The 25,906-nt window shown below is 41.4% G+C and overlaps 1 protein-coding gene across 6 annotated transcripts in view; it reads right to left on the minus strand.

Annotated features, from left to right (window-relative positions):
- The window catches only part of PHF20 (PHD finger protein 20), a 138,386-nt gene that overhangs the window by 43,237 nt on the left and 69,243 nt on the right, over positions 1-25,906 (minus strand). For 5 of the 6 annotated variants that reach the window (XM_036824327.1, XM_036824323.1, XM_036824325.1 and 2 more), the window contains one exon: positions 1,453-1,731. The exons of the other annotated variant lie outside the window; for it this stretch is intronic. In XM_036824327.1, coding sequence (XP_036680222.1) covers positions 1,453-1,731 — 279 coding nt within the window. The remainder of the gene's footprint in view (positions 1-1,452; positions 1,732-25,906) is intronic. 6 annotated transcript variants of the gene reach the window in all.

The following is a 25,906-nucleotide window of genomic DNA, read 5'->3' on the forward strand; positions in this document are numbered from 1 at the left end:
CAGCATGTGGGATCTTCCCGGACCAGGGCTTGAACCTGTGTCCCCTGCATTGGCAGGCGGATTCTTAACCACCCTACCACCAGGGAAGTCCCACATACTGGATTTTAAAGGCTTAATACAAGAAAAAGAATACATAATAGCTTATTAAATAGTAATTTCTATGCTGATTACATGCTGAAATGATAGTATTTTGGATATTTTGAGTTAACAAAATTTATTAAAAGAAATTTCAGGGACTTCCCCAGTGGTCCAGTGGTAAAGAATCCACCTGTCAATGCAGGGGACGTGGGTTCGTTCCCTGGTCGGGGAACTAAGATCCCACATGCCGCGGGGCAACTAAGCCCACACGCCACAACTAGAGAGCCCATGTACTGCAACCACTGAGCCTGCGAGCTCCAGAGCCCACACACCACAACTAAAGAGAAGCCCGCGTGTCACAACGAAGATCCTGCGTGCTGCAACTAAGACCCAACTCAGCCAAATAAATAAATATTAAAAAAAAAAAAGAAAGAAGTTTCACCTGTTTCTTTCTACATTTTAAAATGTGGCTACAAGAAAAAGTTACAGGCTGACTCACATTATATTTCTAATGGATAATACAGCACATATGACTAAGAAACTGTCACTTGACACATTATGTCTTCACAGCCTGGCTAAGAACTGACCTCTCACAGGGTCAGAGATCACCTTAGTCTGCATGGCCCTGACCTGCTATCTGAAACCCGACTCTGTACTCCCTTGGGAACACTGGCAGATGTCCCAGGAGTTCCATATACCATCTAATACCTAAGTATTTTAACAGAGAAGTTCAAGCCAAAAAATATACAATGATGTTACAATTTCAGGTAAAACGAAGCTGGGAAGCTTGTAGAATTTCCTGGAAACTCATTAATTATTCTGAAATTCCCAAGAAACATGTAATTTTTCAATTTCTGTAAGTTTTAGAATAAGACGTGAACATGAGATTTTATGGTTACCCTTACTACCACCACTGTAGTTTCTATGTAAAATAAACAGTGTTGTTAGAAAATATCTTCGGTTGCAATTATGACGAAATTGAACCCAGGAGGAGAATCCCACATCACCTCTTAGTTCTTCTGTTCTGTTAGCAGGGATGGGATGACTGCACCCATGCTGTTCTGAGCACTAGTTCTCCTGCTGGCTTCTAACAGAGCTCCCTTTCCTTGACTGTTCCCACTCCATACCAAGAGTACCAAGACCTTCAGAGGCTAAGTGACTTTCTCAAGGTAACTTGAGCAGCAAGAGGTGGAGGTAAGAATGAGAGTCAGGTATTTCTACTTCCTCCAGGAAGGCTACAACTCCACAAGGCAATTCCTGAGGATCACTTGTCATTTTCAATTTTGAGGGATTCAACTGGACCAGACCAACCTAACGCCCGCTTTCTGTGTCACCCTTCATGATACAGATACAACCCAGAACCAAAATGCTTACTTGGAGAACTGGCCGAGACCCGCTTCCTGGTCAGGCTCTCCTGGCTGGCCTTGTCTGAAGCTGAAGAGCCCCTCGTCTGGACATGCCTCTTTCCTGAGTTCTCCTCTGGCTCTGGTGACTTCTCCATTCCGTGGAAATACTTCATGTGATAGTGCAACAGTTTGGCTTTGCGGAAAAATTTTAAACAATCCACAACCTTGCACCTAAACTTGTGATCTAGGTCGACAGCTGGTGCTTTAGATGTCACAAAATCATCTGTTTTCTTACAAGTATTTGTTACTGAAAAAAACAAAAACAAAAACAAAGATCCCTCATGCTTATTCGAACTATTACAATACATGCATTAACACAACACATGGCAACAGAGAGTGAGAGAGCAGCATGCATATGTAGACGGAGACATCAATGACTACTGCTGTTTGAAAGAATGGTGTAACTTCAGGGTAAATAACAGACTCAACTGTGATTCATCTTTTGAAAGAAGAGATCAACTTTTTTTTTTTTCTTTTTTAAAGCAGCCACACAAGTTCTCAGGGTTTCAGAAGAACAAGGGAAAATCCTAAAAAAAAAAAAAAATCAGGGATCCAACCTAGCACTTGTTATTCACAGCAGTTGGACCATTCATAGGTTGGACCAGATTCAGACTTTCTACCATCCCGATACCTTTGTGTAGACAAGACTAGAGAATATTCTGGTGGGATCTCTTTATGAAACTGAAAGGATCTTACAATGGTTTTTGCACAAGGAGAGTAACTATTACAAAGCTTTTAGTATTGAGCTTTTGAGATTTCACTACCGTGTACTCTGATCAAGAGGATTCAGAAAAGAAGAGGAAAAAAAGACAACCAACTGAACGGAGCTGGAAGGCATGTGGAGAACTCGGAAAACTCAATGATCAAATTCAAAGAGACAAAAAAAAGTCTGACACCCTCTCCCCAAACCAAATAAACAGAAGGCAATGGTCTGTCATGAATCAATGACAAAAAGTAATGCTGTCACAAGGAATTCATGAGTATTCATGAATTCATGAGAAACTCAGTTTATTGAAGACTCCCTTCACAATGCCCTCACCCTAATGAGAGCAATCACCATAAACTCAAATCACTCCTACTCTACAGATTAAGTCACCCAAGAATATCCTGAATGGACGGAACTTTCTTGAGTGAATCAAATTTTTCCTAAATGCAATGACACAATTTCCATTAGAAGCGAATAGCATGCTGAACTTTTGGTAAATATTATGATTACTTTTTCAAGTACCATTCCATAATCAGAAGGAATAAAAAAAATTATTAAACTCAATCTGAATCATCCTCTACATTTCAAAATCAGCACTAGGGTATGATTATAAAACTGGTAGGCTTGGGACTTCTCTGGTGGCACAGTGGTTAAGAATCCGCCTGCCAATGCAGGGGACATGGGTTCGAGCCCTGGTCCGGAAAGATCCCACATACCACAGAGCAACTAAGTCCGTGTGCCACAACTACTCTAGCTGCAACTTCTAGAGCCTGCCTTATAGAGACCAATAGACCACCACAACTACTGAGCCCGCACGCCTAGAGCCCGTGCTCCGCAACAGGAGAAGCCACTGCAATGAGAAGCCTGCACACCACAACGAAGAGTAGCCCCCGCTCACTGCAGTGAGAGAAAGCCTGCATGCAGCAACGAAGACCCAACGCAGCCATACATACATACATACATAAATAAATAAAACTGGTAGGCTTGATGATCTGATGGATTCTGTTACATAGGCATTTAACAGTAACAAATTATATACACACCACACATCCCAAGCATATGCCTTAAATCACTTTCTATCCATGACAAAAGACATAACGAAGAGGTTCAAATCAGATACAGTTAAGAAAAAGTAACATGAAATGAAATGGAATACATACTTCTCATACAAATAGTTGTACAGGAAAAACAAAAAAGTCAGTGAAGCAATTCAAAATTCAAACCTCCAATATATCCTAAAATTCTTTCTTAAAATACAAACAGTTTCTGTGGAATTTCCTCCCCTTCGGCCTATTAAGTTGAACCATACGAATTTGCCGTTTTTGTAGGTTAAGAAAGGTTAGATATTGGCCATTTCATATGGTCGAACCTAATAGTTCCTTTTCCATCTGACAATGTTTCAAAAAATCACTGCAGAAAACTCCACTTACCACTGTGTGAACAAAGTTAAGGTCTGAGGAGGTCAGAGAGCATCAACCCTGCCTACTATCACCTGAGGACCTCAGCAGTCAAGTTCAGCTACAGTAAACTCAGCCATCCTTTGGCTTGTGTTTGAAGCCCTGTTTGAGATCAACTTATTTATAATAGAAAAGAAGAATACCAAAATACAAATACCTTTGAATTAAAATTTTTAAAAAAAGTTAAAAATAATGAGAACTTTGAACCAATTCCATGAAGAATTACCACTCTTTCTATTCAAAACCTTTGCACCCTTGTGTACACACACGGGCCATTTGCATAAGGCAAAGACAGGATGGCGGTTAAAAGTGTGGGCTCGGGGCTTCCCTGGTGGCGCAGTGGTTGGGAATCTGCCTGCCGCTGCAGGGGACACGGGTTCGAGCCCTGGTCTGGGAAGATCCCACATGCCGCGGAGCAACTGGGCCCGTGAGGCACAACTGCTGAGCCTGCACGTCTGGAGCCTGTGCTCCGCAACAAGAGAGGCCGCGACGGTGAGAGGCCCGCGCACGGCGATGAAGAGTAGCCCCCGCTGAAGAGTGGCCCCCGCTCGCCACAACTGGAGAAAGCCCGCGCACAGAAACGAAGACCCAACACAGCCAAAAATAAGTAAATAAATTAATTAATTAAAAAAAAAAAAAAGTGTGGGCTCTGCAGCTGGACAGCCTGGTTCAAATCCTGGCTCCTGTAATCACTCCTCCTGCCTCCTCAGTTTCCTCATGTGCGGAGTGGAGATAGTAATAACAGTAACTACTTCACTGAGTTGTAAGAATTAAATGAATTACGTGCAAAGATTCTAGAAAAACATCTGGCACATAATAAGTGTTCGATAAATATCAGCTCTTATTACTATATAGTTATCATTTTGTTCAATATTCTGGGATAAACTAGAATGGAAAAGAATATTTAGGCGTCGGGAAGCGCCGGGAAAGAGGCCTATGGGCCACCGGGGGACCCGTATCTTCATGGAGTTAAAGTCTTCCTGTCTGGGGAGCAGGCGCCCAATCCCGCGCAGGCCTAGCACGTGGACGCCATAACTGCGCACTTCGGCTTCCCTCCTGCACCCGAGGAGCCCCTGGCCCTGGAAGTGGCCGGGGCGGGCACACTCGCCGACTCCGGGTGTCATCTCTGCCCAGACTGAGGGGGCACGGGGCCGCCAGGAGAAGGCGCCCGGCTCGGCCTGTCAAGTGCCGGGCAGGCTTCTTAGAGAAGACACCTTCGAGCTGAGGCCTGAGGGACAGTAGTAGTTCTTATGCCCCAGGGAGTGATGTGGGGTGGGAGAACCTAAGTCTCGGATTTTAGGAGCTTTGGACGCCACCACACTGAGCTCAGAAGAGGTTGCGTCTGCCTTATTGTTGTAGTGACCCTATTGTTAATGAGCTGGAGACTTTAAAGACGTTTAAAGTGTACCCAGGGTGCTGACAAGACAAGGACATTTGGATTTGAGAGTGTGGCAGCCCCGCGTGTGTAGCAGTCACCTTGACCGGGTGTGTAGGGGGCGGGGATAGGGGGATGACCCTGTGGCCACCATCCTGGCAGGAAGGGTGGGGTCCTGGGGACTGAGATATCTTGCCTGGCTGGAAAGGAATATCCTGGTAGGAAGCGAATCCCCAGAGTTTGAGATGGGGAGAGAGAGGGCAGGTCAAGGACAACACTGTAGTGCCAAGATTAGGTGCCTGGGCTGTAGCTTGAGGGGTTCTGTCAATTAGGCTTAGCCTGAGACTACATTGGGTCTCTGTTTTCAGATAATAGTTTTCCTTTTAATAAAGACCAGTAGAAGTTTAAAAAAAGAATATTTAGAAAAGAATGTATATATGTGTATGTGTATATGTGTATCATTTTGGACTTAAGAACAAGTGGGACTTATGAACAGCCTTCCAGAAATTAACCTGCTCATAGCAGAAGGGCAGAAGTGCCCATCACTCCCAGCTTCACTGCATGCTCATTCCAGAGGCAGTATGGTATAACGCAAACAACCCAACTTTAAATCCCAGCTCTACCCTTCATTAGCTGCATAAATAAGCTGTGTATGGTTTTTTTAAACTATTCTTATTATCCAGGTTCCTATCTATAAAAGGGAATACCACCACCCATTTCAAAAGAGTTGGAGAGAGGGCTATAAGATTTGGCACAAAACAGGCCAAGTATATATATTATTTTATATATATTATTAAAATATATTATTTATATATAAATAATAATTTATATATATAAATAATATATTATTAAAATATATTATTTTATATTATTTCAAATATAAAATAATCTTGATAAACAGGCTTATGTCATTTATGGAACGTGGCAAGAGACAGATACTGGGTTGACCAAAAGTTTCGTTCGGTTTTCTCCGTAAGATGGCTCTAGTTGCACTTGTCTTTAACTTCATACGAAACAATTTTGTTAGATTGTATGTGACAGCTGTCATATCAGCATGCATTAAAAAAAAAAACTTACCAAAATTGGTGAATTTTTGTGTAGCCATTTTTAATATTGAAGATGGAAAAAAAAAGCAACATTTTCAGCATATCATGCTTTATTATTTCAAGAAAGGTAAAAACTCAACTGAAACGCAAAAAAAGATTTGTGCAGCGTATGGAGAAGGTGCTGTGACTGATCGAACATGTCAAAAGTGGTTTGCGAAGTTTCACGCTAGAGATTTCTCGCTGGATGATGCTCCACGGTAAGGCAAACCAGTTGAAATGAGGTTGATAATGATCAAACCAAGACATTAATTGAGAACAATCAACGTTATACCACGAGGGAGATAGCCGACATACTCAAAAGATCCAAATCAAGCGCTGAAAATCATTTGCACCAGCTTGGTTATGTTCATCGCTTTGATGTTTGGGTTCCACATAAGTTAAGCAAAAAAAACCTTCTTGACAGTATTTCTGCATGCGATTCTCTACTTAAACATAATGAAAACGTTCCGTTTTTAAAACAAATTGTGACGGGCAATGAAAAGTGGATACTGTACAACAGCAGCCCCCAACCTTTTTGGCACCAGGGACTGGTTTCCTGGAAGACAATTTTTCCACGGACCTGGGGCGGGGGCGGGGGAGGGGGCGATGGTTCAGGCTGTAACCCGAGCAGCAGATAAAGCTTCGCTGGCTCACCCGCCGCTCACCTCCTGCTGTGTGGTTCAGTTCCCAACAGGCCTCGGACCAGTACCAGTCTTCGGCCCGGGGATTGGGGGCCCCTACTATACAATAATGGGGAACAGAAAAGACCATGGGGCAAGCAAAATGAACCACCACCAACCACACCAAAGGCCGGTCTTCATCCAAAGAAGGTGATGTTGTGTATACAGTGGGATTGGAAAGTAGTTCTCTATTATGAGCTCCTGTTGGAAAACCAAATGATTACCTCCAACAAGTACTGCCCCCAATTAGACCAACTGAAAGCAGTACTCGACGAAAAGCGTCCAGAATTAGTCAACAAAAAATGCATAATCTTCCATCAGGATAATGCAAGACCACCTGTTTCTTTGATGACCAGGCAAAAACTTACAGCTTGGCTGGGAAGTTCTGATTCATCCACCACATTCATCAGACACTGCACCTTCGGATTTCCATTTATTTCGGTCTTTACAAAATTCTCTTAATGGAAAAATTCCCTGGAAGACTGTAAAAGGCACCTGGAACAGTTCTTTGCTCAAAAAGATAAAAAGTTTGGGGAAGATGGAATTATGAAGTTGCCTGGAAAATGGCAGAAGATAGTGGAACATAAGGGTGAGTACGTTGTTCAATAAAGTTCTTGGTGAAAATGAAAAATGTGTCTTTTATTTTTGCTTAAAAACCCAAGGCACTTTTTGGCCAACCCAATATTATAATTATCAACCAGAGTGAAACATTCCTTTGACCAGCCCTCATAAGCTCTGGCTGGGAGACACATCACTCTGTAAGCATTCAGTTTTGTCTACATCCTACTAGAAATGTGAAATCCAAAACCAACCACAAGATTCCTAGCATGGCCATTCAGTGGGATTATTACCCCCACCTTTCAGGACATCTTACTTTCACTAATTCAGCCTCCTAGAAATTTTTTAAAATAATTATATTACATGGTGCTGGACAGTACACCAAGCTTGATCCACCAAAATCCTGAACTTTGTCCTGTTTGTCTTTTTAAAACACAAATTAAAGTGCATTTCCATTTCCCCCAAAAGTTTTATCAAACTATACGCTGGAAGTTACATTTAACCCTAATAAACTCCATCTTATTATTTTAGTCCAAGAATTTTATAACTCGTTTCTGTAATCCTATGTATTCTTAGGTCTTTATCCAAGCTGTTGATAAAGATCCAGTAGGACAGAGCTGAGGACAGCCTTCAGAACACGCTTTAGGCTGACACCAATCAATCAATGTACACTCTGGGTAGAGTTACCTGAACCAATTGAACTTCACCTACGCAGATTACCAATACACTCATATATCTATTTCCTCCTTGTCCATAGATAGATTTTAAAAGTAATATGGTCAAACTATCTGCTGAAATAAAGATATACCTAGTCTGACAGTGCTATACTAGACCCCCAAAATTCATATGGTGAAACCTAATTCCCAATGTGATGGTATTTGGAGGTGGAGCTTTTGGGAAGTGATTAGGTCATAAAGGCAGTGCCCTCATGAATAAGACTAGCGCCCTTATAAAAGAGACCCCAGAATTCTCCCTTGCCCATTCCTCCATGTGAGGTTACTGTGAGAATATAGCTGTTTATGAACTAGGAAGCTGGCCCTCACTAGACACTGAATCTGCTGGCACCTTGATCTTGAACTTCCCAGACTCCAGAACTGTGAGAAATACATTTCTGTTGTTTATAAGCCACCCAGTCTATGGTATTCTGTTACAGCAGCCCAAATGGATTAAGACAGATAGTCTACCAATCCAGTAAGCCTCTCAAAAGGAAATACGTTTAGTTTGGCAGGATAAAAACTCTTCTCCCCCAAAAGCAAAACCCTTGATTTCTCACAGGTAAGCAGAAAGTGGAAACAGCTGGTCCTCCAAAGGTAAACAAGCTTGGCACTCAGGTGGCCACCTGCCTCAGAGGTGGTACTAGGATCACAGAGGCTCAGGTAAACAGATAAACTCCCCAGGAGAAAAGACACTACCTGGTGTCACTGTCATGAAGCCCCTGGCCAAACCAAGAGCTCTTCTCAAGATGGCAACTTTAATAAGACAAAATGAGTTGTTGGTTTTTGTCTGAAGGAATAAGAAAGGCTTGAGAATTATGAATCTTCAACCACGGAAGTTCAGGAAGTAATAAGATCACCCCCCCATAAACTCAACTCAGTGAAGTATATATATAACTCATTGATATGCAAGCCCTTCTGATTATAAGCCAGTAAATATAACCTACCTTGCAATGTGGAGAAAACACAATCAACACAAGCATCAGGGTGAGACAAGCAGCAAAGAGGGTATAAATTAATTGTGGATAATAGCCTGTGACAAAATCTGATAAATTACACAATTAACTGTAACTTCAGGGACTTCCATGGTGGTCCAGTGGTAAACAACGCATCTTCCAGTGCAGGGAGCACTGGTTCGATCCCTGGTCAGGGAACTAAGATCCCACATGCCACAGGGCAACTAAGCTTGCGCACCTCAACGAGAGAGCCCGTGTGCCGCAAACTACAGAGCCCACGTGCCCTGGAGCCCGCACGCTGCAACTAGAGAGAAGCCTGCGCGCTGCAACAAAGACCTGGCGCAGCCAAAAAATAAGGAAAATAAATAAATAAATAACATAAATATTTTAAAAAACCCCAAAAAACTATAACTTCAGACTCACAAATGAAGAAGTAGATCAAACACCCCAAGACTTAAGTAATTGCTCCTTTTTCATGAAGGTCTTGCAAACTGAACCCAACAAATTTTTTAGAGATATGAAAAACTGCATTTTCCAGACTTCACAATTTTATCCTAATTTTCCCATATGGCAGCCAGATGAGCCCTCTGTGTGCACAATGAAAACTGCCAGTTCAGCCAGCGCAGGCCTCTGGCACACCTCTCCCACATGCAAACCAAGCCCTGTTCAGCCTTCAAAGGCCACCTACTTGTACGATGCTTTTTCCTTGGTCTCTGAGCAAAAAAGATTCTATCCTGCCTTCTCTGAATTCCCATAAGTACTTCATGGAAAACAAATCTTGTAGTATCTGTCCCTTTCTATTTGTATTACAGTTAGTTCTGTTCATTCTTTATTCTAAAATACTGAAATGAGGAATGTGCTCCATTCTTTACTCTTACAGTACTCCTCTCAGAGTACTACTACTTCAAACAAGAGAGTTAGCCTCTCCAAGACAGTTTCCTTATCATTAAATGGGAATAAAAATACTTATTTCACAAGGCTCCCACGTTTCCATGAGGTATTAGAAGAGAAAGCCTATTACTAACTGCAATAGGTTACTTGAACATTCGCTGTCATCTGGGTTGGCACTGACCTCACAGTTGTTTGCTTCCAACAAAGTTATGCATAATCCCAGCCAGGGATCCATGTACCAGGGCACGACCTGAAAAATTTTAACATCTAATTGCCCCACTTTATTAATCAAACACTGAGGTGTTAGCGGTAATTAATAAAAGCACAACAGGAACAGCAAAATGATGCAACCAGTAAAAATGTTTTACATTTTAAAAGTAAGAATTTTAAAACAGAATATGCACAGCATAACCATGCTAAAGAAAACCCTCAAAAGAAACAGTTTCAGCAAAACAAAATTATATATAAGAATAACATATAAAATAGTGTATTTTTTGTTTAGAATTGTAAGAATATAAACAATGGTACCCATTTTGCATATGAGATTTCAAGGTAAAAAAAATTGATTTTTTTCCCTATTCTTCCATGTTATAATACCCATATTATTTCACAGTAGAAAGAATACAATTCTTTTATATATTATATTACACTCCTCCCCAGAATGGTGTTCCTGTGACAAAAGAAACATGGTGAGGGAAGCATGGTCAAGCAACCAAGAGAGTCAATGGTTGCCAAAAGGGCCTGCTGGGCCACAGTCTACAAAAATTCCAAGTCTCACACACAGTGTCTATTTCCCAATGGGAGGACAGTTCATTTGGAACATACGTCACTGATGGCACCAGCTAAATGACATCATCCACTCTAGGGATACTATGGTCCTTTGTCAACATGAGAGCAGTTACTAGGTGACAAAGGGCAGAAAATATGTAAATAAAATCCTCCAGGGAGTGGAACTTCCCTGGTGGTCCAGTGGTTAAGACTCAGTGCTTCCAATGCAGGGGACCCGGATTCAATCCCTGGTCAGGGAACTAGATCTCGCATGCCACAACTAAAGATCCCACGTGCCACAACTAAAGACCCGGCACAGCCAAATAAATTTTTTAAAAAAATCCTCCAGGGAGCCTGGTTCAAAAGCCAGGGGTAATCAAATTATCCTTGGGATAGAGGGTAAACTACTGAAATCAATTTATTTTTGTTTTAGAAAGTAGTATGGAAATCAGTATTTGCAAGTAGTTATAGGTATTACCATTTAAATGCTGTGCTCTTCCTCATGTTGAACAGATTTTTGTACGGAAGAATTGAGGCAAAGCATAGAGCTCTATCCTAGGCTCCCAGGCTCAAAATCCCAAGTCACCCTCTGCTCTTGCCTCTCCCAAATTACTACTATACCTTGGTATATGGGGAGAAAAATGGTCCACAGAATTTGAATTTGCTTTTAATAATGGCATAACTCTAAGGAATGTTCTCTTTTTTTTTGGGGGGGGGGAAGGGTAGAAATAGACTATAAAATGTCTCTTAATAATCCTGCCTCCTGGTATTCATGCCCATGTGTAATCCCCTCTCCTTAAGTGTGGGCAGGACCTATAACTTGCCTCTAATAGAACAGGCAAAGGTGACAGCATGTCACTTTCATAATTATGTTATGTAAGATTGTAACACCCATCTTACTAGTAGGCACCCTCCCTTGAGGGCTAGATGCAATAAGCTGCTATGTTGTGACCTACTCTATGGAGAAGCCCATGTGGCAAGGAACTGAGAGCGCCCACAAAAAAACTGTAGCTCTTGGGACTTCCCTGGTGGTGCAGTGGTTAAGAATCCGCCTGCCAATGCAGGGGACACAGGTTTGAGCCCTGGTCCAGGAAGATCCCACATGCCGCGGAGCAACTAAGCCCATGCGCCACAACTACTGAGCCTGTGCTCTAGAGCCCACGAGCCACAACTACTGAGCCTGTGGTCTAGAGCCCGTGAGCCGCAACTACTGAAGCCTGCACACCTAGAGTCCGTGTTCCGCAACAAGAGAAGCCACGGCAAAGAGAAGCCCACGCACCGCAAGGAAGAGTAGCCCCCGCTCACTGCAACTAGAGAAAGCCTGCGTGCAGCAAAGAAGACCCAACGCAGCCATAAATAAACAGAAAGAAAAGAAAGAAAGAAGAGAGGGAGGGAGGGAGGAAGGGAGGAAGGGAGGGAGGAAGAAGAGTATTTAAAAAAAAAAAACAACTGTAGCTCTCAGTCTGACAGCCTGCAAGGAACTGAATGCTGCCAACAACCATGTGAGCCTGGAAGCAGACCCTTCCCCAGTAGATTTTTCAGATGAGAACACAGCCCTGGCCCACCCCTTGATTTCAGCCTTGCAGAGAACCCTGTTAAGCTGTGCCTAGACTCCTCAACCCACAGAAACTGTGAGAAAATAAATATGTTGTTTTAAGCTACTATGTTTGTGGTAATACTGTCACACAGCAATAGATAACACAGAGTAGGATCAGAAGCTCTCGTTTCTATTGCTGGGGCAATGCTTTATACTTTCCCTTTTATGATAAGCATATATCACCTTTATAATAAAAAAGGTTTTTAAACTATGTTTTCTGAAACTTGGCTTAGAAATAATGTCCTATATAACCCCCCCCTTTTTAAAAATTTATTTTATTTATTTTTGGCTGCGTTGGGTCTTCGTTGCTGCATGTGGGCTTTCTCTAGTTGCAGCAAGCGGGGTCTACTCTTTGTTGTGGCGCACGGGCTTCTCATTGTGGTGGCCTCTCTTGTTGTGGAGCACGGGCTCTAGGCATACGGGCTTCAGTAGTTGTTTTGTATACCCATTGCCAGTACCCCAAAACCTCACAGTTGGATTGACTATGATGATGGTATTCACTCTGGCTGGCAATACTCAGTCTGGAATTCTAAGCCCATGTCAATCTAAGCACCATCTTGCTTTCCAAACTCATCTCCCATTAATTAATCCACAGTGAGCCCTCAGCAGCTGCCCCAGCCAGCAACTGCTTCATGCTCTCATAGCTTGCACCTCTGCTCAGGCTGTGCCCACTCCCTGCCATTCCTCACTGCCTCAGCCAACTCTTTACTTCCACTCAGACCTAGCTCACTCCGAATGCAAGAAGGCATCCAGATGGCCCTGGCTCTCAGGGACCACATGCTATCAACTCCTGGCACAAATGACTATCTACTGCACCCCACCTTTAGCACTGCGGATCTGTTCCTGGATCTGCTGTTTGTCACTTCTCCAGACAGAGGATAAGGCTCATCGTCTTGTGTTTCCTCAGCAGTGACCCCTAATACAGTTGGTATTCTTGTCAACAAAGACACCACATGACCCCAGTAGTTTAATACTTTTTGACATGTACTTGAAATTCTATAATGAATAAAACTTTTTTCAGGTCTGTGAAGGAATAACTTTCTCTGCTGTAAAGCAACAAAAAGCAACCAAAGAGAAATGTAAACAGATTTAAATATTCACAGTTAGTCCAGTCAAATGTTTAGAATAAAAAAATAACAAAATGTCCATAAACAGAGGAACAGTTAAATAATTTATGGGAAGTCTGCACTATGTAATCCTAATCAGTCATTTAAAAGAATGAAGTAGCTCTGTACTTACTGATACTGATATGGATAATCTCAAGATACACTGTTAAATGAAAACAGGAAGTTGCCCAGTACATACTGTATGGCCCCATGCATGGTTACAGAGGGGGAAAAAGCTATTATGAAAATGCATAGAGGGACTTCCCTGGTGGCACAGTGGATAAGAATCCACCTGCCAATGCAGGGGACATGGGTTCGAGCCCTGGTCTGGGAAGATCCCACATGCCGCAGAGCAACTAAGCATGGAATCTGGTTGAACATACACAGGAATTCTTTCTATTATTTTTGCAATTTTTTATAAGTCTTAAATTATTTCAAAATAAAAACGTCTTTAAAATACATCTAAAAAATACTTTGAGGTCACAGAATAGCTAAGTGTGAGGAAAGCAACCCTGCCAAGGCTATCCACACTCAGCCCTCACAAAATCACTGAGCATTTATTCCACAAGATGGCAGAGCTGCCTCAAATGCCAGAGCTGCTCCATATGCAGCTAACGCCCCTCTTCTGCTCTAGACTAGATAGTGTTGCCTTCCCAGCTCTTCCTCCTGCTGCCCAAGAGCCTCCTTCACACTAATTTCTCAGATCATGACTCCATCCCAAGTTAGAAATTCCAAGACTGGCACCAGCTCAGGACAGCAACCTCTAAACAGTAACTAAAAACAGCAGCATCCTGGCCTCCAGGGGCCTCGCTGGATGTTTCTGAGGATGATCCCGCCCTCCTTCCTGCTTACTTACATAACACATTCCTGGTGAATGAGTTCTCAACAACCCCCCCTCTCTCCCAGCGATCTTTCTGGATGTCCTGTACTCACCACTAAGCCCATGTTCCAAAAAACACACCAGGAACACCATTCAGTTTCCAGATCAACACTTCCTCCCCCCTCAAATTAAAGAATTCCAAAGGCACCACCCTGCCTGGAGTACTGACATCACTTGTACCACACACTGCTCTTCTTAGTAGGCCACCCTACTAAGCCTCTTACTCAGAGTATACACATTGCTTTAACAAGTGCCCCCGAGAGGAGTGCACAGTAGTGCAACCTCTCTAAAGGTAGGGACTGTGTTCACGTCACTTGATTTACATAGCACCCAGCATCTCATCACATGGCATTAGGTACTCAGTCAGAAGATGGGAGTCAGAATGACCCAGCTATTAGGAAATGTGCTACTCTAACTCTGGCTAAGTTACCCCTTCTTGCCAAGTACTAGGCTCTTCTATAAAACAAGGAGAAATAATAGTGAAAAATTAGAAATACCTTTAATGTCGTTCAGCAGTGGATAGTTAAATAAATTATGGAATACCCACCCAACAAAATAAATCATATGTAATCATGAAAGAACTATGAACTGACATGGAAAAATACTATAAATTAAAATGACAAGCCATTGACTAATATAAGAATATGATTCTATTATTGTGTTTTTAAAAAACTACATGAGGGGCTTCCCTGGGGCACAGTGGTTAAGAATCCGCCTGTCAATGCAGGGGACATGGGTTCGATCCCTGGTCCGGGAAGATCCCACATGCCGTGGAACAACTAAGCCCATGCACCATAGCTACTGAGCCTGCGCTCTAGAGCCCGTGAGCCACAACTACTGAGCCCACACGCCACAACTACTGAAGCCTGCATGCTCTAGGGCCCATGTGCCGCAACTACTGAGCTCACGTGCTGCAACTACTGAAGCCCACGTGCCTAGAGCCCATGCTCAGCAACAAGAGAAGCCACCGCAATGAGAAGCCCGCACACCGCAACGAAGAGTAGCCCCTGCTCGCCACAACTAGAGAAAGCCTGCACGCAGCAAAGAAGACCCAACGCAGCCAAAAAGATATTTTAAAAAATAAATTTATTAAAAAAAAGCTACATGGGTATGTGTATGTTTGCATATGAGCAGAACCATGTGTGGAAGGATGGAAGACCACACATCAAACTGTTCCATGGTTCCTTCAAGAGTGAGAAGAGTAAGGGAGGACTTTTCACCTTTTGTTCCCTTTTACTTAGTTTTAATTTTTCCTAGCATATATTGGTTTTGAAATATACAGGGGGGAAAAAACCCAGCAAGATGACTCTTCATATAATAATTTTTTTAAAAATAAATTTATTTATTTATTTTTGGCTGTGTTGGGTCTTCGTTGCTATGTGAGGGCTTTCTCTAGTTGCGGTGAGCGGGGGCTACTCTTCATTATGGTGCACGGGCTTCTCATTGTCGTGGCTTCTCTTGTGGCAGAGCACAGGCTCTGGGCACGAGGGCTTCAGTAGTTGTGGCACGTGGGCTCGGTAGTTGTGGCTTGAGGGCTCTAGAGTGCAGGCTCAGTAGTTGTGGCGCACAGGCTTAGTTGCTCCATAGCATGTGGGATCTTCCCGGGCCAGGGTTCGAACCCATGTCCCCTGCATTGACAGGCGGATTCTTAACCACTACACCACCACGGAAGTCCTAATAATTTTTAAATAAGGGTCCTAACTGCCTTTACATCACAGTAGTTGTGAAAATTCATCAAGAAGTAGTACTTATAAAGAATTAGTATTCCTTAGTGTTCTAATTATGAAAAATCAAATCTAAATTTTAAAAATCATCATTAAATAAAACCTTTCATTGCTGTCTCCTTATGACTCAAAAGTGATGACCAGGGGCTTCCCTGGTGGCGCAGTGGTTGAGAATCTGCCTGCTAATGCAGGGGACACGGGTTCAAGCCCTGGTCTGGGAAGATCCCACATGCCACGGAGCAACTGGGCCCGTGAGCCACAACTACTGAGCCTGCGCGTCTGGAGCCTGTGCTCCGCAACAAGAGAGGCCGCGATAGTAAGAGGCCCGCGCACCGCGATGAAGAGTGGCCCTCGCTTGCCACAACTAGAGAAAGCCCTCGCACAGAAACGAAGACCCAACACAACCAAAAATAAATAAATTAATTAATTAATAAAATGTCTCTTTAAAAAAAAAAAAAAAAAAAGTGATGACCATACTAAGTGCACACAGTCTGTGATGATCTTAAGTTCCTGCCATGTTGTTTTTCAATGAAGAATACTAATGATTAACTGATGTGATTTAACTTTTAATATCTCAGAAAATATTAAAATACCTTTTCACCTTAATTTTCAAAATAGATTCTTTATCTGATCATATACGTTGGAAAAGAATCACTGCATCAAAATATAGGACTTACTTGAAATTTTGTTTGGAAAAACAGTTGTCAACATTATTGCAGATCTAGAAACACTTAAGTTGGACAATGATCAATCAATAATGCTATTCACCACTAGTCAACTGGAAGTATCCAGAACAATCCATTCTTTCATTCATTCATTCATTCATTCATTTATTTATGGCTGTGTTAGGTCTTCGTTGCTGTGCGCAGGCTTTCTCCAGTTGTGATGAGCAGGGGCTACTTTTCGTCACTGTGCGCAGGCTTCTCATTGTCATGGCTTCTCTTGTTGCAGAGCACAGGCTCTAGGCACGCAGGCTTCAGTATTTATGGCACTTGGGCTCCGTAGTTGTGGCTCGTTGGCTCTAGGAGCGCAGCCTCAGTAATTGTGGCACACGGGCTTAGTTGTTCCACGGCATGTGGGATCTTCCCAGACCAGGGCTCGAACCCGTGTTTCCTGTGTTGGCAGGTGGATTCTTAACCACTGCACCACCAGAGAAGCCCCAGAACAATCCATTCTTATAAGTAAGTGTCTCTCTGAGGTCAAGGAGGTAACTTATTCATCTTTCTGTGTTTTCATAAACGATTCCAGCTTTCCTCTCACCCCCCTCCAAAGTTTTGGTACCTAAGAAATGCTCAAGCAATTGCTGAATGAATGATCTGATGATAAATGTTACCCACTAACTGACTGATGAAATAAGTTTTCCAATGGATCCATTTGCTCTGGCTGGGAATAAAAGGTATTCAATACAAGTGTGCTGAGGGATGTCCCTGGTGGTCCAGTGGTTAAGACTCTGCGCTTCCAATGCAAGGGGCGCAGGTTCAGTCCCTGGTCGGGGAACTAAGATCCCACATGCTGCAACGGCACGGCCAAGAAAGTATAAAAAAAATAATAATAATAAGTGTTCTAAATGAAAGCCCAGAGGTGAGAGTGTACCTGCTGTGCTTGCAGGATAGCAAGAAGGCCTATGGCTGGAGCAGAGACAGCAGGAACGAGAGAGACTGAGGAAAGATGAAACTGGAGAGGTTACAGGTGGCCAGAAGAAGCAGGGCCACTGCGGACCAGAGTAAGTACCTGAGGCACTCACTCATGACCAGATACCAACAGTTCTGGGTGGTGGGAAACATGAATGTTAGTTTCATTGTTCTTGTACTTTTCTAGATTTCTCTACAAATTTATGAATATAAAAAAGCAACTTTCCAAAAAAGAAAGTGCTGAATGAAGACAAGATCACTTCCATAAATGAGGTAAAAGGTGCCAATGAAATCCCTGGTGGAGTTTGAATAAGGTCCTGATTTTGATAATTGTGGTAACATAAGAGAATGTCCTCATTTTTTAGGAAATATACATCAAAATATTCAGGGGTAAAAGTCTGCAACTTATTGTCAAACAATTCATAAAAAAATACTTCAAAATGCCTTAAGGCCACAGAACAGCTAAGTAGGAGGAAAGCAACCTTACCAACAGAGATCCAAGTGAACATTTGACGGCTATCTTCCTATCCTGCAAACGAAGCATTTCCAACAGCTCCATAAACAAAAAAGCAACTCAAAGCAACTGACCTCAGTTTGGCAGCAACTTACCTGCTCAGCCTTAACCCACTTCAGGAAGCCTGCAATTAAGTCAGAAAGCACACTTAATAGTCTCAGAAAACATCCTATGATTATGCTGTTGATACTGCTCTGCCTCCATCTCCAAATACCTAAGTGACACTCATCCGTCAAGGCCCTGTGCAAGTTCCATATTCTTCCACCCCTGCCCCCAAACCACCAACCTAAATATCACCTCTCTGCATAGTCAGATAAAAAGAGCATTTAATGAACACTAAGACCAAGAGTGCCCCATTCACTGACAGCAGAGCTCCCAGGCATATAGTAAGGGCTCAACAAGCTAATCCTGAGTTCAACTTCCATGTGGCAGGCACACATTATCACTGTCAGTTTTCTCTCCCATAGTTTTAAGTATTTCTCATGACACCACCTTAACTGTCTCTCTTGTAATGCAGGTACCTGCAGTCTTATTCATTCCTCTGGACAGAAAGACCTACAAGGACATTGACCAGATGTCTCATTCATTTATCTAACCCCCAGAACAATGAATTCTCAGCCAATGTTCCACCACTATATGTCTGATGACAGACCAAAGACACTCCCAACTCCCCAAACTACAATGGCTATAGGTCAGTGACTCTCCTACTCAAGAAAACATGGAAGAACACAAGTGTCTGAAACCTAAACTATTATAAGCATTACACTAAACCGGACCATGTTAATTTAAAAATAAATCATTTGCAAGAACTATTATAGGCATTACACTGAAACTAACCTGGTTAATTTACAAGTCAATCATCCATAAACGTTTAATAATTCAGTGACAAATAACTTCCTATTCATTTTATAACTGACAACATAACAATGGGACACTACACCTTGTGGTAGTATCCCATTTCTAACAGGTATTTAGTTTAAAAAAAAAAAAAATTAGCTGAATAAGCCTGTACTTCTATTGGGTCTTCTCTCTTGTTCATTCTATGGTTCATGTAGAACATTCACAAATGACACAGCTTAGAAGAGAGTCTGGCACTTAGTAGGTACTTGTTAAATATTCCCTGACTGAAATGAATGAATGGACGGCAGCCCATTTTCCAACAGCCCTGGTTATCTGTGAATGACCAAATAGGCTGGGCCCAGATTTAGAGACTAATCTGAGATCGCAACTTCTAAGGGCATCTATTCTAATTTCTGTTTTACAGAATAAACAAATGCTTACCCAAGTAGAACAATTTCAACTGCATTCCCCTCTGGCACTTAAGTCATGAAAGCAAATAGCTTAGAGCCTACTCCAAAAGAGAACAGCAATGAGATCCATGCTGCTTTTCCTCCTCATAGCTCAAGATCCAGGTAATTGGACCATTACCATTACTATACACTCTCTTGGAAAATGGGCAAGTGCTTCAGTTAGTTGCAGTGGTTTCAAAATTATTCCCCAGAAAATCCTATGTGCAACATAAAGAAGCAAGACAACAAGAAATCTTCCCATCATCTTTCCCAAGACACCTGTGCCACCCTCACTTTACCTTATTTCCATCTTCTCCACAAACCAGAGATGCAGCTAAATTAACTGACATGAGACAGAAACTGTATGTGTGTGAAAACTTTAAAACAAGCACTGGGATTTAGCCGCTGACCTAGTCCTCTCACTCATCTCATCGGCTCAGCATATTTCCTAGTAGCATAGGAATAATTCATTTCCAATTTCAAGTGATGTCTAATGTAACACCACCCTTAAGACAGCAAAATGAAGAGCTTAGTCTGCTGAGTTAAGGGGCATGGCTGTCATAGAGAGTTATCCATGCCAAAACATGGACTACTAAATTTTGAGATGAAATTTCCACCAAATTTGCCCATCAAGTCTAGTAATTTCCCCCACAGGAGAGAAAGTAGGCTGAGGAGAGGAGCCCTGCCACTGAGAGGAGGCTCAGCAAGAAAGGAGAGAGCCCTTGTATCCACAAGCTCACATGGCTGAGGCATAACACTCTGGACCCAGTGGAACAGAAGACCAACATAAAGGCACCAGGGATGAGTCAGGAATGATACTTGAGTACTTTCAGTTTACTATTTTCAAAGAACTGCTCTGCCACTGAATTTATGTTAACTACACAGAATCTGATCAAGACCAAAAAAAAAAGAAGCAGAAGAAAAAGAAGGGGACCTCGTGGTGGTGCAGTGGTTAAGAATCTGCCTGCCAATGCAGGGGACAAGGGTTCGATCCCTGGTCTGGGAAGATCCCACATGCCGCGGAGCAACTAAGCCTGTGCGCCACAACTACTGAGCCCCCATGCTACAACTACTGAAGTCCGAGCACCTAGAGCCCGTGCTCCGCAGCAAGAGAAGCCACCGCAATGAGAAGCCCGAGCACCGCAACGAAGAGTAGCCCCTGCTCACCGCAACTAGAGAAAGCCCGCACACAGCAACGAAGACCCAACAGAGCCAAAAATAAATAAATAAATAAATAAATAAATAAATTTATTTAAAAAAAAAAAAGAAGAAAATCTGCCCCTCCAATCTAAATTGAAATTATCCAAACAGAAGTATGCAATTCTGTAGACACATAGTCTTTACAGTATAAAACTCTTATTAAAAAAAATATTTAAATGTCATTAACATTTTAACACTGTAAAATTTTCTATTTATAATTTAAATTACCTTTTTTTTTTTTTTTTTTTGCCACGCGCACAGCTTACAGGATCTTAGTTCCCCAAACAGGGATCGAACCCAGGCCACAGCAGTGAAAGCGCTGAGCCCTAACCACTGGACAAAATTTAAATTACTCTTAATGTTTGAAATTTGCCTTTCCAGAAGAAAGGCAAAGAATTTCAAACCTTACATTTAATACTAAATATAAATCTAATTTATATATTTAATAAAACACAAATGAGTATATAAGTGTATAGATTTCATGACAGCTTATATTAAATAAAGTCACAAGTAGGTAGTGTCAAAATACAGAATCACTAAATATTCAACTGACTACCTTCTCTCCATTTCAAATAGCCTAATAAGAGATGTGCTACATCCTCTATTCATATAGTTTCATCTACTGGAATACCTAAGCCTCATGTGTTATTCATGGGACAGTGCTATATATCCATCAAGATTCAGCTTAGGGGCTTCCCTGGTGGCGCAGTGGTTGAGAATCTGCCTGCTAATGCAGGGGACACGGGTTCGAGCCCTGGTCTGGGAAGATCCCACATGCCGCGGAGCAACTAGGCCCGTGAGCCACAATTGCTGAGCCTGCGCGTCTGGAGCCTGTGCTCCACAACAAGAGAGGCCACGACAGTGAGAGGCCCGCGCACCGCGATGAAGAGTGGCCCCCACTTGCCACAGCTGGAGAAAGCCCTCGCACAGAAGCGAAGACCCAACACAGCCATAAATAAATAAATAAATAAATAAAAAGACTTTCTCTCTATTTTACTCTTTAAAAAAAAAAAAGATTCAGCTTAAACGTCATGCCTCCCAGGCAGGCACTAAGTCTGACTGATCTTCCACCACTGATGCTTATTAGCACAGCGCCCGTTACTCAGCAGGTCAACAGGACACTCTAACTGAACTGAGCAAAACAAGATACACAACCAGAGCTTCCACATCCATGTGTGCAGCATCTCTTCTCCCCTTTCAGGCCCTAACTACAGGAAGACAATTTCATTTAACCTCCACTATTTCCCTGAGTCTCTCACTAAAAGCTTGTTTGCACATTCTTCTCCAGGAACAATGCATGACCCACAAATCTCCACGAACAATGCGTGACCCACAAATCTCCACAAGTTTCTTCATTCTTCCTCTGGGCTCATACATACCCAGGAAGCTCTGCTCTGGGAACTACAGGGCCTATCCTCTCCACACAAGTGAAGGAAGAAAGTTACAGACCACCCAGGTTTACCAAAGGAACACTTCCCAGGTCCAGAACCAAGTCATCAACAGAATCTCATGAGTTTTGATTCCATAACTTGTTTCTGGCTAAATTCTCCAATAAGGCCATGTCTTCCCCCCATTAAATCTGCCTTAGTTCAGAATATAGCTGAGTCCACAAGAGGGCTATCCTACAAGCCCTTCAGCCTTCATGGGTATTTAGGAAACACCAGAATTTACCTATACTAATTCCCTTCTCCCCTATTCTACCTCTTTCAATTAATGATAAGTCAAACTTTACAAAATAAACAAATTTTTAAAGATGAATGTTGATCAAACCTTGGAACATGAGCCATGGGTAGAAGACATATTTTGATCTTATCAAGATTTTTAAAGGGTGACTTATATTATATTATAATTAAAATGATTTTAATATGGAGTTTATAATATGGGAAAATGCATATGTAATAATACTGATTATACACATACTATGATCATAACTATATTTTTTAAATACTGAGGAAAAAAGAATGTAGATTTAAATTTTTTGATTTCAGTATTATGAAATACAATAAATAAAAATGACACCAATGTATGGGACTTCCCTAGTGGTGCAGTGGTTAAGAATCCGCCTGCCAATACAGGGGACATGGGTTCGAGCCCTGGTCCGGGAAGATCCCACATGCCGCGGAGCAACTAAGCCCGTGTGCCACAACTACTGAGCCCGCATGCCACAACTACTGAGGTCTGCGTGCCTAAGGCCCCACTCCACAACAAGAGAAGCCACCGCAATGAGAAGCCTGTGCACGACAATGGAGAGTGGCCCCCACTCGCCACAACTAGAGAAAGCCCACGTGCAGCAACAAAGACCCAACATAGCCAAAATTAAGTTAATTGACTCATAATAATAATAATAATAATATACAAAGGACACTTGGCAAATCAATAATAAAAACAAATAATCCTAGGGGAAGTGGGCAAAGAATATGAAAAGATAATTCACAAAAATAAATAAAAATATTCAATAAACATATGAAAAACTGCTAAACCTCACTTTAAAAAATACAACTTAAAAAGTAAAACCTTGTTTCTAATGTTAACATAAATTAAAGAAAATTCAAACGATGAATAGTATCCATAGATAGCAAGAATGTAGGGAAAACATACTCTACCATACTCTTGGTCATTATATAAAGTGGAATGGTCTTTTTGAAGGGTGATCTGTTGATGCAATTTAAAACTTGCATTCTGATGAATCCAGCAATCACACTTACAAAACGTATCCTATAGGTCTATTCACCAAGCAGTCAAAAATAAATGTTCAAGGATTACCACTACATTATTGTTTGAAATACTTTCTTATTGCTCAGAAATAATCTAAATATCCATCAAAAGGGACCATTTATCACAAACATAACATTACCAAAACTAAGAGTTTGAATTACCAGTAACATCCAAATAGCTATTAATGCAACAAGCAATCACTACTTCAGAGAAAAAAATCCCTCTGTGTAGCCATGGATATGTACAACTTCCTAAACTGTGTGTCTATTATCATAAGGTAGAGTTTTCTCTTTCAGTAATGGTACAAGACCTCATGTAGAAACAACCCTTTTGCTTACAACCATTATAAACTCTGGGGAAAAACTATAAAAAAACAAATATCTAAAGGCACTGAAGAGCAACAAAGAGAGGCAGAAACAGGAGTCGGATACTTGGAATAAGAGAAGGGCGCTAGGTGAGTTTCCCATTTTTCGAGGCTTTTCACCTAAAGGCAGGCTCCAGTAAGTAGCACTGTGTAGCTAAAACCCTTTAGTCTTACTGGCTAAAGAAACAGAAGACAAAGTTCAGGGCAACTACAACAGCTAGAAAGTGAGGGGTAAAATCCTAGAAAGAAGAGAGCCACAAAAGGGTGGCCTCACTTAATGCATTTAAATTCTGTGTAAATCTATGGCTGATCTCTGAACGTACAGTTTCAAGAAGACCAACTAAGGCTCAAAGACTGAACGGAGGTTTCAGACACTGCCCGTTGCAGAGGAAAAGAACTTGGAGTTTGAGTTCAGCCAAATGAATTGCCCTTTAAAACAAAGAAATCATTATTCTTCAGAGGAACATAACATAATCCAAACTACAACTTACCACTCACAATGCACAGGATATAGTCCAAAACATTAGACATATAAAGAAAAGGGAAAGTGTCACCTATAGAGAAAAGTCAATCAATGGGGATTAACGTCAGGATAATCTAGATACTGGTAGACGGCACCAATTAAAACTATGTTCATGGGCTTCCTGGTGGCGCAGTGGTTAAGAATCCGCCTGCCAATTCAGGGGCACAGGTTCAAGCCCTGGTCCAGGAAGATCCCACATACCGTGGAGCAACTAAGCCTATGCGCCACAACCTCTGAGGCCTGCGCTCTAGAGCCCACGAGCCACAACTACTGAAGCTCGCGCGCCTAGAGCCCATGCTCCACAACAAGAGAAGCCACTGCAGTGAGAAGCCCGCACGCCACAACGAAGAGTAGACCCCACTTGCCACAACTAGAGCTAGTCCACGTGCAGCAATGAAGACCCAATGCAGCCAAAAATAAATTTTAAAAATAAATTAATTAAAATAAAATAAAATAATAAACTATGCTCATAATGAATAAACAGACTGAAAATCTCAGCAGAGAATCTAGGGAGATAAAAGGGACATTGTAGAACCTACGAGTACTAGAAATAAAAAATTCACTGGATGGGCTTAAAAGCATATTGGAGTTGAGAGAAGAATCTGAAAACAGATCAAAAAGTTTTCAGTCTGAAAATGAGGGGGGAAAACTAAATGAAAACAAAAAAGAAAACAGAGTCCCAGTGACCTGTGGGACAGTATCTAAAGGTCTAACATAAATTTGATGAAATAAACCAATTTTCATATTCAAGCTCAGTGAATCTCAAGCAGGTTAATATAAAACTAAAACAAATTTAAATACATCATAGTTAAACTGCTAAAAACCAAAGATAAAGAAAAAAATCTTGAAAGCAGACAGAAAGAAAACCCAAAGATAAAGAAGAAAATCTTGAAAGCAGCCAGAAAGAAAACACATTACAACCAGGGAAACAACAATATGAATGATTACTAACTTCCTTTCAGAAGCAATAGCGGACCATGAATAACATCTTTAAAGTACTTAAAGGAAAAAACTGTAAACCCACAATTCTATACCCAGTGAAAATATCCTTTAAGAATGAAAATTAAATAAAGTTACGTTCAAATAAACAAAAACCAAAAGAATGTCACCAGGAAATCTGCACTACAGAAAAAAAAAAGAGGAAGAAGAAGAAATGAAGAACACTGGAGATAGTAAATACGTGTGTAAAGCACTATCTCTTTTGTATTATTCTTTAAAATACATAATTGTTTAGAGCAAAAATTATAATACTACATTGTGGACTTTACAGCACATATAGATACAATTCATGTCATAACTAGAGCATAAAAAGGGGGTGTTAATGGATTATACAACATTTTACATAAGGTGGTTCAACATTAACTCTAAATCAACCATGAAAAGGATATATATATATATATATATATATATATATATATATATATATATATATATACATCATAATGCCTAGAGTAACCTCTAAAACAAATGCTAAGAAGTACAGCTAAAAGCTAATAGATGAATTAAAATGGGATTTTAAAAAATTCAATTGACCTGAAAAAACAAGAAAGAAGAAAAAGAACAAAACATAGGATAAACAGAAAACAAAAAGCAAAATGGTAGACTTAAAAGCACCATATCAATAATTTCATTTAATGTAACTAAACTAAACACTGCAGTTAAAATCCAAACCCAACTATCTATCTATAAA

This window comes from Balaenoptera musculus, chromosome 15, assembly GCF_009873245.2.
Source record: "Balaenoptera musculus isolate JJ_BM4_2016_0621 chromosome 15, mBalMus1.pri.v3, whole genome shotgun sequence".
Classification (NCBI taxonomy): domain Eukaryota; kingdom Metazoa; phylum Chordata; class Mammalia; order Artiodactyla; family Balaenopteridae; genus Balaenoptera; species Balaenoptera musculus.